Source organism: Clupea harengus, chromosome 17 (genome assembly GCF_900700415.2).
Source record: "Clupea harengus chromosome 17, Ch_v2.0.2, whole genome shotgun sequence".
Taxonomy (NCBI): Eukaryota; Metazoa; Chordata; class Actinopteri; order Clupeiformes; family Clupeidae; genus Clupea; species Clupea harengus.
Genome location: NC_045168.1, coordinates 27,128,209 through 27,140,580, shown reverse-complemented (window position 1 = coordinate 27,140,580; position 12,372 = coordinate 27,128,209). Strand labels below are relative to the sequence as shown.

The following is a 12,372-nucleotide window of genomic DNA, read 5'->3' as shown; positions in this document are numbered from 1 at the left end:
CAAAACAGTGACGAAACAGATGATTCATCTTTAACAAAACTATATCTTATGTTCCTTCACTTGTAGGTGAAACAATATGATTTACAAACATCCCCGAGTGTCATCGAGTAAAGTTCTTGCCACCAAGGCGGAAATCTAAAGCAAACGTTGTAAAACGGCTGTAAAAATACTTGAAAAAAATTGACCACCGATAAATGTTTATATACTGTGTAAATTGAAAGACTGTACATCTAGATGTAGATGCAGTCATAAAGCAGAACTTTGGTTTACACTATGTTGTGAAACGATTTAAAAGTACAGTGGCCAAGCCTTTAATACCTGGATGTGATTGATTGACTGCTGTTAAATACCATTAAGGTACATAGTATTGTAGTAGAGGACCTTCTCTGTAATGCTAACAGAATGAGGATACATTCCAGATGTCAAACCATGTGCAGCTCTGCCAGGTGTACATACATGAATATAGATATACAATTATCAACCAATTGTCTGTCAGTGACAAAATGTCACTCAAATATAATTGCACATTGTGTAGTTTTGTTGCTCGGAGCTCACAAAGCAAGCAATTTATTTATACCTGTTACCTAGCAACACATTTTTTCTTTGATTTGTCCACTCATCCGTATGTATTTTGAGAACTTCCTACTTTCAAGCCTTTCAAAAAAATACAAACCAGTGCCCGACTGGGTTTCACAGTGGGTGGGGAGGGGAGCGGGGTGGACACGGCCAGGGCATGCTGTAGGCAGGCGGACACTTGTGCCTCTGCAATGTAGTATTCTCTGGACCCTTATGATCAAGAAGATTGTTACATTAAAACTACTATTTCCCCGTGTGTTTCTCGGTGTATGCCTTCTAAGTAACGTTCAGGTCATTAGTGATTCCAGTGTTTTCTGGAATTGTTGTAATGTAACGCATTTTCATCTGGTAGATCAATTCAAATGCATTCCCGAAACACAAAACTGTATTTGAGTGTTGACAGATTTGGATTTGCCTCAGGCTTTCTCTCTTCCCCTTTGATACTGGGTGTCTTTTCATGCCCCCTCCGCTGTGAGCCTCACCTTGAAGGCAAATGAGAGGAGACATCTCATTGGCTTACAGTGGTCTTTGGCTAAACTCCCACACAAACCTGTTTTTCAAGCTGAGATCTAATCCTCAAGCAATTGAAGACTTGTTTGTTTTCTCAAGGATCCATTTGCAAATAAAAATGGGACATAATCGAAAAACAAAAAAAAAAAGCACAATCTTTCCCACAATTTGATTGTAGAAAAAAATGCTGTGAAATAAAACTTTTACATTTGCAAATGTGTCATGTTCCAGTAAAGTGAAACATTTTGTTTACCAATTGTAACATTACTTTGTTGCCCACTGGATACGTTGTGTGTTTGTGTATGTGTGTTGTGTATGTGTGTACGCGTGAGTTTATATTTGTTCTATGTGTGTTCATGCCTTTTAACCTGATATTCGTGATATGACGGGGGTGTGTTTGTGAGTTCACAATGAGTCACCATAGAGTGTACTGTTTCCTCTTAATGGCCTGGCTGCTTGTCTTTCATGTGGCCTGTCTAGGCCCTGTGCCAGTTTGTCTGCTGCGGTTGCTCCACACCTGTCTCCTACCTACATGGTACTGAATCACTCAACCACTCGCAGCCAGAGGAAGTGAAACCGCCACAACAGATCCCATGACAATAGCCTTCTGAATTTCATCAGGCATACTGATCAGATGGAGAAATATTCAGAGAGAGAAATGCCCAGGGGATACGAGGCCAGACATACGCTGTGGTGGCAGTTCAAGGCTAATTTCCCCAAGTTAAAAGTTCCAAGAATATCTTGGACAACAACAAAACAAAAAAAAGGCACACAGGCACAAAAACACTTGAGTTCAAAAATGGCTGCATTGGGCTTTACTCACTTGACATTCACATGATCTAATCACTGGGAAGAGGCAGGAGTCTGCAGCGGACAGGCAGCATTCAAATGCAAAGCTTCATACAAGTGGGGGTGGAATTGTCACTATTTGCAGTATGCTAATGTCCTGATGGGATGAAACAGATAGACAAAAGAAAATGCAAATCCATGTCTGGCTGGAATGGTCCAGCACTCCAGAATTTATGCAGACAGGACAACAGTCTGAATGGGCAAAGACTAATACACATTCAAACAGGTCCCGACTTATACAGTAGCTAGGGAAGGCTATGGGAGTCTACACGCAGCTTAACCTACTACCACCGAGTTTCTATCCAGTCTGAAGACTGACCTCTGTTCGTCTTTGTGTCCCAGTAGTGAAAAACAATTGATTAAAATTGAACTCAAACATGCTATTGCCATGTGTTACATTGGTTTTATGCACATTTTACTATGCCCGGTGTCCTTTGCTCTGTTTACAAAAAACTATTGGATAGCCTATGTATCTAGCCTAGCTTCCAGGAATGCATATGTGCGTTGTGTGTGTGCGTGCGGGCGTGCGGGCGTGTAAATACATCCCTTTAATTATGTCTACAATTCGTCGTCGTGAAAATCTCATTCTAGAAACTAACGTCGTATTTATATTTCAAAAAATCCCGTAAAGTCAAGCTATATTTTTTTCAGCCATTGCTGTCTGTTTGGTCTCCCCCCACTGCGACTGTTTAACTTGAAATCCAGACTGCGAGACAGACTTCCTATGAACTGCGTCCCACTGTCTGACGCTTACATACCTAATGCTTGAGCACTGGCGGGTGACGTAGGTTGTAGGGTTGTGGATTGACGTTGCAGGGTCTATCACCCACAAGCCTCCAGCTCGGCAATCAGTCTTCGGACGAGGGACAATCAAGACAGAACTTCTGACGCTGGAGTCGTGAATTCAATCCGAACTATTCTCGATTAACCATTCAAAGCCAGTGTTTTCGCACCATTTGGGACCGTAAAACGAAATATCGCATCTCAGGATCTGACCAGCCATATTGCGCTCACGAAGAAGGTAAGATTAAATGGCTATTGACGATGAAGTGACTGTAATTCCTTCAATGAATCTATACATAGTTTACATTTTCTGTTTAGTTCTAATGAACGGTTGGTTGACCGAACCTCCACAGAGATGGTAGTAGCCTAGGTAGGGAAGAAATGCATAACATTAACTGGGTCTTTACTGCCTAGTATGGGATACAACGGATTTGATGTTAAAAATGTAGCAGCTCTATCGTCCCTGTTATTCGCTAGACTTTGTAACAAAGATTGTGCTTTACACACTGTAAACTTTACACACGGTAAAGTGCCACGATCGAAGGAACCACTCAAGACAACACGTTTTAGTGTTGTAAAAACGTATGCGATGTACTGTATGTTCCATGGCAAGCCTGAGACCATACGCAACGGAATCCCTTTGCTGTTTGCCCACGATCGGCCAACTAGCGTCGTTTTTAGCCTTTATATTTAGCATGCGAGTAACTCTTTCGGGTAATATCTATTTTCAATAAATGTGTACAAATAGGTCATAGGTCGAAAAGACTGTAGAAGGACTGGAACGATTGGAGGGGGTCGGGGGTAGTCCCGTGGAGGGTCTTGCAGTGGTGAATGTCATTACCACGGCAAGGGGGAGGGGAATAGCCGAGAGAGCCAGTGACTGATAGAGTTGTGGGAGGGAGTGGATGGAATGTCGGGACTCCGTTCCAATATAAGGCGATGGTTCCAGCCACAACAACGACGGGGATTTTCGTGAGGCGTTTTCAAAGAATTAGTCGGGGTTCTAAAACGAAAGTGGAATCCCACAACATTGGCCGATTTGTTTTGCATTTCAGTCATATTGAGAGGTAGTTTTACATGTTTGAGTGTACAGTCTAGGAAGTGTCAAGTTCGATTTTTGGGTGTTTTCATATTTTCTTTACAAGGGCAGGGCGAAGCTTTTTTTTTTTTTTTAAATGAAGGTTGAGGAATTCATGGCTGTAGTTGTTGGTTCAAGATCTATAGTTGAAGTCAGTATGCAGTTTAATAAGTTGGGGGAGCTTATTTTTGAACATGCAGATAAATGATCAGTAGGCTACAATACTATCTTTTGCTTTCAGTCAGTGTGGCATTGACATTTGCACTGTGAAATAAAAACAAATCCCACCCACTAGTTGGCTAGAAGTGCATGACTGACAAACGTTAAGCCCACCTCTCCTGATTTGGGTCAGGTCATCTCTTGTCTAGTCATTATTGTGTCAGACAGGGCTTGGCCTGCTCCTGTATACACTATGCTCATTGGAATTCTCACAGATCTACATCTTTTTTCCCTCTCTCTCTCTCTCTCTCGCTCTCTCTCTCTCTCTCTCTCTCTCTCTCTCTCACTGTTTTGACCATTTTGGTGAACATTTGAAGATGTTTCATGCCTGAAGCACTGCAGCTTTTGTGCATTCCCAACTGATAAGAAAAACAAGAAGAAAACAAATCTCCAAGCCAGGGCACTGCAACATGGCCAGCCTCCAGGTCGATCCATTCCATCTCCACATGGGCCAAGTTCCTTTCAAGGGCTCCATGAAGAGACACAGCAGGGAGAAACCACAAGAAGCCACACCCATTAAAAAACGCATAATGGCTACAATGAGCCCAAAGTCGAGAAAGGCCTCTGACTGTTTCCCCAAAACCATCAGCATCAAGACAGAGAGAGTGGACGAGGAAGAGCTGATGGACCACCATCCAGCACTGAACTCTGGTCATAGCCTGGCTTACACCCACTTCCCTTTGCTGAAGAATGGGGGAGTGTTGGATCTCAGTCCCGGCCTGAGGCACACCTTGGCCCAGTTCACATTGAGCAGCCAGTGCTCTCTGGGCGGCCCTGCCACTTTCTCAGGCCACTACAGCCACGCTAAGGACACCTCTCTCCAGTCTCTGGGCGGCGGTGCTGCGGGTGGCGGACCCCTCCTGGTGGCCCCGGACAGCTCTACGGAGCTGACCCTCTGCTCTCTGGAAGGGGAGCCCATCTCCTGCTTCTCCGTTGGGGGCGAGTGGCGTCTGTGCCTGCCCCAGGTGCTCAACACGGTGCTGAGAGACTTCTCTCTGCAGCAGATCAACGCCGTGTGCGACCAGCTCTACGTCTACTGCTCGCGCTGCGACGCGGCCCAGCTCCACGTGCTCAAGGTCACGGGGGTCCTGCCCCCGGGGGCCCCGTCCTGCGGGCTCATCACGCTCACAGACGCGCAGCGCCTCTGCAACGCACTGCTGCACCCGGGAGACACGGCACCCAAGGACCGGGACGAGGGCGAGAAGGAGGGCAAGGACGCTGGCGGGTTCTGGGTGGAGCACCAGTGCCTGGGGAAATGCCAGGGCGTGTTTGTGCCCCGTCTGTACGCCGCCCCCGACGCGCCGTGCGTGCGCTGCGCCCAGTGCCGCGTCCTCTTCTCCCCCAAGAGGTTCGTCATGCACTCCCACCGGCGGCCGGACAAACGCACCTGTCACTGGGGCTTCGACTCAGACAGGTGGGCCTGCTACTTGCAGCTGGGGCGCAAACACGTCGGGTCACCTGACGAAGAGCAATACCAGCAGCTGTTGGAGAAAATGAAGGAGAAATTCCCCAACCTCCACCAACTGGAGAAGAAAACACTCAACATTGTAAGTTTATTTATTTTTTAAATGATTCATTGTTACTGTATTTGGTGGTGTTAAAAGAACATGAACAGCAGTTGTTTCAAATGCAGGAAACCAAACTTAGCTCCGTGTGTCTGCTGGCTCTGCGCTGGCAGGAACTCTGGCGAGACTGCGGTCCAGGGCCAGACGCTCGCCCTATTTTTAGGAGATAAGCAATGTGTAACCACAGACAGCCATAAGCAGATACAGTGAGAGGGAGAGCCGATATGGATTGTACAAACAGCCTTTGTATTTGTCGGTTCTATGTGGAGAAAGGCTTTCATTATTGTCTCTAACAGAGACAACCACATATATAGGCCACAGTGGCTACCATTCATGAGACGAAACATTAATAAGGCTTTTTAAGGCTTTAATTGTTAGGGCTTTTGATCAATGAAAGTAAAAACAGAGAAGTTCTTTCAGTGTTTAGTTCTTGAAATTTCGATGGTCACCAGGCTATGGTCAGAACCAGGCCAGAGCAGATGTTTCCCCCCCAAAGGAAAGGGACGGTCAGGGATCAGACAGGGTCGCCTGGCTCTCAAGCTCTCACTGACGGTTTCTACATAAACAAGCAGAACCACAGCTACCGAGAGGGGAGAGGGGAGAGGGGTGGGAGGCAGGGGAGAGACATACTGAGAAATAAAAGATCGGAGAAAGAGAAGTACGGGGAAAGAGCAGCTGAGGGCAGTCTCTCACATGTCCCTGCAGCCTGCTGCACCTCCCTCACAGGGCCCATGTTCACCTCACAGGACCCCCTCTCTCAGCCAACCACAGCGCAGACCCCCGGCCCCGGCCTACCTATCGGCCAATCAGCTCGCAGCACACTCTGTCGATTTCCATCTCATTATATAAGGCCTGAAGACTAAACAACAGCGTTAGCAACACCACTTCTGAAAACACAAGCCTGGTCTCTCCGCATGCATTGCCAGACTCACAGCCACAGCTCAGTGTAAAAGGTTATTAGGCCGTTCGGTAACCACACTGACAGACTGTGGACAGATACCACACTAAAATGAGTCACGAGAAACACGTTAGCCTCTTATTCCCCCAGTGGCTTCTCAAAGCAATAGAGATGCCAGGAGGCTGACTGGGAGGCAGACATACAACCTTGGCTGACTGTGTGAAGGGGTTACTTTGACATTGGTCCTCTGTAGTCTCGTCCAGTGCGCTTTCTTCGTCCCATAATGGAAGAGTTACTGTATTCACATGAGTTCTTTGGTGGAGGATGTTAGTAGTTTTAGTAGTTAGTACATTTTTGGAGCAATCCTAGAGCAGTTTTAGACATTTTAATCTGTGTCTGTGAAAAGTTGGATTTATTTACTTGTTTAGCCTCTCCAAAATCTACAGCATGTTAAAAAAAAAAATGTCTCCTTAGGTCGTGCTCCTTAAATAGTAACCTTGAATGTCTGGTTGACTTGCTGACCCAGTTTGAGGTGCACTGCACGTGGACGTGTGTCTCCTCCACAGACAGACAGGTTGACCAGGCAGTCTAAGCTGTCTGGTGAGCCCTGTCTGGATGATTGTAGGTGGTGGCGTGCTATAGCAAGGGGGAGGAGAGCGTGTCAGCCCGCGTCACATGTTGTAAATAACTGGGTGGATTAGTGTTCTCATGTTATGGCTGACACGTGACAGATAACAGTCAGCCCACTCCCCCCCCTCCCCTCCCCTCCCCTCCCCCGCATGGCCTCTGAGCAGACGCGTGCGTGTACACTCACACTGTCACACACTCACACAGAGAGGGGGGGAGGAGGGGGGGAGAAAGAGAGAGAGAGAGAGAAAGAGAGAGAGAGAGAGAGAGAGAGAGAGAGAAATGCTCCTCTTTTGACCGTCAGTTATGCCAAAAATCCCATGTAATTTAGTCAGCCATCTCTAGAATGTTCCTTTCTTATTTTTGCTGAGACGCCTGAATGCTGAAAAGGAAAGAAAACAAGACCTGGGTGTAGACTCAAACTTGTGGTTGACCCCCTTGTGCATTTCCTGACTCAGACGCCGCGGTTTGGAGCTAACCTGCCCGAAACAGACAGTTTTTTTTTTTTTGGCGAGTGGAGTTTGGAGCCCAGTCAGACACAGTTCCTCTCTCTCGCTGCCCCCGCCCTCCCCTCCCCCTCCCCCCTCCCCCTGTGAGGCAGCGTCTGTGAAGAGGATGTTGTCTCTAGGGGTGTGTGTACACTGTACAGGCGGTTTTTCCCTCCGGGGCCTCGCTGTCTGCAGCATGGATATATGAGGCGCTGTGACTGGCCCGGTGGAAGGTTTTCATTAAAAGCAGATTATGTTACCCAGAGATTATGTAATGGCTTCCCATGCTGCCCCACTGGAGTCCAGACATAGATTCCTGTCTGCTTAGAGGAAGGAGAGCAAGGGCGGGGCCAGACAGGCCACCAGAAACAGCAGCTGTGTGTCTGCCTGTCTGTCTCTCTCTCTCTCTCTCTTTCCGTCTGTGTGTCTGCCTGTCTGTCTCTCTCTCTCTCTCTCTCCCGTCTGTGTGTCTGCCTGTCTGTCTGTCTCTCTCTCTCTCTTTCCGTCTGTGTGTCTGCCTGTCTGTCTCTCTCTCTCTCTTTCCGTCTGTGTGTCTGCCTGTCTGTCTGTCTCTCTCTCTCTCTTTCCGTCTGTGTGTCTGTGTCTGTCTCTCTCTCTCTTTCCGTCTGTGTGTCTGCTGTCTGTCTGTCTCTCTCTCTCTCTTTCCGTCTGTGTGTCCGTCTGTCTGTCTCTCTCTCTCTCTTTCCGTCTGTGTGTCTGCCTGTCTCTCTCTCTCTCTCTCTCTCTCTTTCCGTCTGTGTGTCTGCCTGTCTGTCTGTCTCTCTCTCCGTCTGTGTGTCTGCCTGTCTGTCTCTCTCTCTCTCTCTCCGTCTGTGTGTCCTGCCTCTGTCTCTCTCTCCGTCTGTGTCTGCCTGTCTCTCTCTCTCTCTCTCCGTCTGTGTGTCTGCCTGTCTGTCTCTCTCTCTCTCTCTTTCCGTCTGTGTGTCTGCTGTCTGTCTCTCTCTCTCTCTTTCCGTCTGTGTGCCTGCCTGTCTGTCTCTCTCTCTCTTTCCGTCTGTGTGTCTGCCTGTCTGTCTGTCTCTCTCTCTCTCTTTCCGTCTGTGTGCTCCTGTCGTCGTCTCTCTCTCTCTCTCTCTCTCTTTCCGTCTGTGTGTCTGCCTGTCTGTCTGTCTCTCTCTCCGTCTGTGTCTCTGTCTGTCTGGTCATCTGTTCAAGGAAATGAAATGCCTTAGAATAAAAGCAACTACAGTAGAACCAGAATGTCAAGGTCTTTTTGAAATGCCATAATTGTCACCTTTATACACCACACATTTTTTAAATCTCTGTCTGTCTGTCTTTGTGTGTGTGTGTGTGTGTGTGTACTTCAGGACGCTGCCAAACCCAAGATTGAGTTAGATCTGGGTTCCATGAGGGAGGAGCATGTTGAGACAGACGCAGATGGAAAGGTATGACAACTGTCTCCCCGACACTGACCGCACTTCTCCACCGTTAGCGCTTTTCCCACGCCTCTAACGCTTCGTCTCGTTTGTGCTTTGTCTCCTCCTGTTCAGGCAGCGCCTCAGCCTGTCTTTGCCCTTGACAGCCAGCTCTATCCCCACATGAAAGGCAACCCAAGCCACCTTGACATCATGCAGCACAGGTACTGCTCAAACCTGATTTTCATGTGACTGCCTGTGATCTTTGTGCCCCAGTTCTTGAATAAACAGAATGTTGTTAGTAGCTTAGACTGTTAATTGTGTAATTATAAAACATTGTTTTATAATCAGCTATTTCTGTTTTACAAATATATACAGTACAGTAGAAATGTTAAGCTCTTTTTTTCCAATATTATTGCTATATAATATGCATTCCAGACGAATTGCCACCATCTTGGTCTACTATGAGCCGTCTGTACATGCTGTGGTTTATGATGATCATAATCTTGCTCTTTGTCGTTCTCTTTCCAGTTTGCTGTTGTATATGCAGAATAAGCTTAATGGTCTCAACACAGCTCTGGTTCCTGAATTTGGACTTGTAGAAGAAGGGGGTCTTCTGAGTGTTGAGATGCTCCGAGCTATCCTTAGCCCTGAGAATAAACAACATTCTCTGGATGAGAAAAGCTCCATTTGCAAGATGCCAACTACAACTGGTTAGTCTAAAGCCACATGTATTTGTACATCTATGTGTCCTTTTCTTGGTTTTCCCTGAGGGAACAGATGCATATGTGTGTGTTAGAGAGCAGATTTACACTAGCTGGTGTTGTGTAGTATCTTTGGGCACATTGGTGAATTTGCCCCCCCCCCCCCCCCCCAATTTTTCTGCACTGACTTCTGTCTCTAACGCCCCCCCCCTTCTCTGTCACAGAGCTTCTGCCAAGCAATGGGCCTGCCGTCCAATCACAGCGGGGATGCCCAGACAAGGAGCTGGCAGAGAGTATCTCCATAGAAACGACGTCGCTGCGTGGGAAGAGTGTTGGCGGGGGTGGGGGCGGGGGCGGGGAGGACAGCAGGGACAGCATGGTGATGGAGGTGCTCCAGCTGTACACCGCCCAGCAGCAGAGGCTCCAGACCACCCTGCACAAGCAGAAGCAGCTAGAGAAGGTGTGTGGAGAGGGTCTGTTCCTCAAGGAGCGCTGGCTCAGAGAATAGTTAATACCTGAACACTACAACACTACACACACTTGTGTTAATACACTACACACACTTGTGTTAATACCTGTACACACACACACACACACACTTGTGTTAATACCTGAACACTACAACACTACACACACTTGTGTTAATACACTACACACACTTGTGTTAATACCTGTACACTACAACACTACACACACTTGTGTTAATACACTACACACACTTGTGTTAATACACTACACACACTTGTGTTAATACCTGTACACACACACACACACACACACTTGTGTTAATACCTGAACACTACAACACTACACACACTTGTGTTAATACACTACTCACACTTGTGTTAATACCTGTACACTACAACACTACACACACTTGTGTTAATACACTACACACACTTGTGTTAATACCTGTACACTACAACACTACACACACTTGTGTTAATACACTACACACACTTGTGTTAATACCTGAACACACACACACACACTTGTGTTAATACCTGAACACTACACACACTTGTGTTAATACCTGAACACTACACACACTTGTGTTAATACCTGAACACACACACACACACTTGTGTTGATACCTGAACACTACACACACCTGAACACACACACACACACACACTTGTGTTAATACCTGAACACACACACACACTTGTGTTGATACCTGAACACTACACACACCTGAACACTACACACACTTGTGTGTTGTCCTCCCCTTTCTGCAGTTTCCCTGTGTGCCTGTGTGTGTATGTGTGTGTGCATGTGTTCGTGTGCTCATATGATTATGCGTGTCTGAGTGTGGCTTTGTGTGAGACACTGCTTCATCTTGCTCACAAACTCACCATCCCCCCCCTTCTTGTTTTTTTTCTCTCCTCTCTCTCTCTGTCTCCTCTCTTCTCTCTCTCTTCTCTCTCTCTCTCTCTCTCTCTCTCCCTGTCTCTTCCCTCCCCTGTCCTGTGACTAGGAGCTGGAGGTGTTGCGTCAGGCTGAGGTGGCAGAGCAGTGCGACCCGCAGGGCAGGCTGGAGGCGGCGCAGACTGAGCACGTTCTGAGACAGCGGCGGCGGCCGGGGAGCTGTCTGGAGCTCCTCCGTCAGCACACCTCCACACACAGAGCAGATGGCGCCGAGGCGCTGCCAGACAGCCATTACTCCGCCGAGGTAAGCCTATCACAGCACAGACCAGACCAGACCAGACCAGTGCAGAGCAGAGCAGAGCAGAGCAGAGCAGGGCAGAGCAGGGGAGAGATGGGCAACACAGTAACATGGAAAACAATGGGGGGGTTTTGTCTTAAAATAGGTCATAGTGAAGAAATTATTAAAGAAAGGAAGAAAAAGGACATTTTTTTTACAGTTTCTGTGGGGCAATGGATAGGAATCTTTTTCTTTGATTTTGGGTCCATTCTGTCGGTGCCAAAGTGAAAGCTGTCGTGGTGCCACGGAGGAACTGCGGTGTAGTCAGGATCGGTCTGTTACAAGAGCAGCAGAACAAATATGCTGCTGGGCCTGGCACAGATTAACTAGAGTAACTGCATGTTAATCTGTTCCGTAGTCAGCCACACAAAATCAAACAAAATACAGCCGTTTGGTAACGGTGGAAAGAACACGAGAGCCATCTTTTTTTCTCTCTCTCTCTCTCTCTCTCAGAGTCCAGACTCTTCCAAAGTTCGTTTTTTAGAGTCTCTCCTAAATGCCTCTGCATGTGGCTCCACGAGTCTGCTGGCTCTCTGGATAGATTGTTTTGTTTGGTCTCCCAGCAGCTGTGGCCTTGGAGACCTCTCCTCCCCAACCCGTCTCGCTTTTTTTTTTTTTTTTTTTTCCAGGGTTGTTGCTTAGTGCCCCCTGCTGTTTGTGTTTCCACCTGTCAGAGTCAGTGTGCTGCCACATCCTGTCTGCCTGACATGATGTTTCCTTTTGACTAAGCCATACTGTGTGTCTCTCTGTGTGTGTGTGTGTGTAGCTGCTCGAGCTCCGCATGAGGCTGGATCGCGCTGAAGAGGACCGTGAAGAGCTCCAGGAGGAGCTGCGTCGGGAGCGCCACGCCAGGGAGAAACTGGAGCGCACCATCGCAGAGCTCCAGCACCAGATGAGGGGCTCCGAGGCCCAGACGGCCCAGACCCCAGACACCCCAGAACTGCCCCTCCTGACACCGCCCAGTAACGACCCACAGACACCCAGGACCCCCTAG

The 12,372-nt window shown here is 47.7% G+C and overlaps 1 protein-coding gene across 1 annotated transcript; it reads left to right on the top strand.

The window, feature by feature from the left end:
• Positions 1–2,687: 2,687 nt before the first annotated feature.
• skilb (SKI-like proto-oncogene b) lies at positions 2,688–12,372 on the top strand. The gene is made up of 8 exons (XM_012821297.2): positions 2,688–2,956; positions 4,333–5,562; positions 8,922–8,999; positions 9,105–9,193; positions 9,501–9,682; positions 9,898–10,133; positions 11,151–11,345; positions 12,145–12,372. Exons 2-8 carry the CDS (start codon positions 4,426–4,428, stop codon positions 12,370–12,372), a joined length of 2,145 nt encoding a protein of 714 aa, XP_012676751.2. The 5' UTR covers positions 2,688–2,956; positions 4,333–4,425.

What these genes read in the sequence shown, in the direction of transcription:
- skilb (XM_012821297.2), top strand. Translation starts at nt 4,426, where the DNA reads ATGGCCAGCCTCCAGGTCGATCCATTCCATCTCCACATGGGCCAAGTT. An exon ending in AGACAGACGCAGATGGAAAG is followed by an intron (nt 9,000 to 9,104) that starts GTATGACAACTG and finishes CCTCCTGTTCAG; the next exon opens with GCAGCGCCTCAGCCTGTCTT. An exon ending in AGCAGAAGCAGCTAGAGAAG is followed by an intron (nt 10,134 to 11,150) that starts GTGTGTGGAGAG and finishes TCCTGTGACTAG; the next exon opens with GAGCTGGAGGTGTTGCGTCA.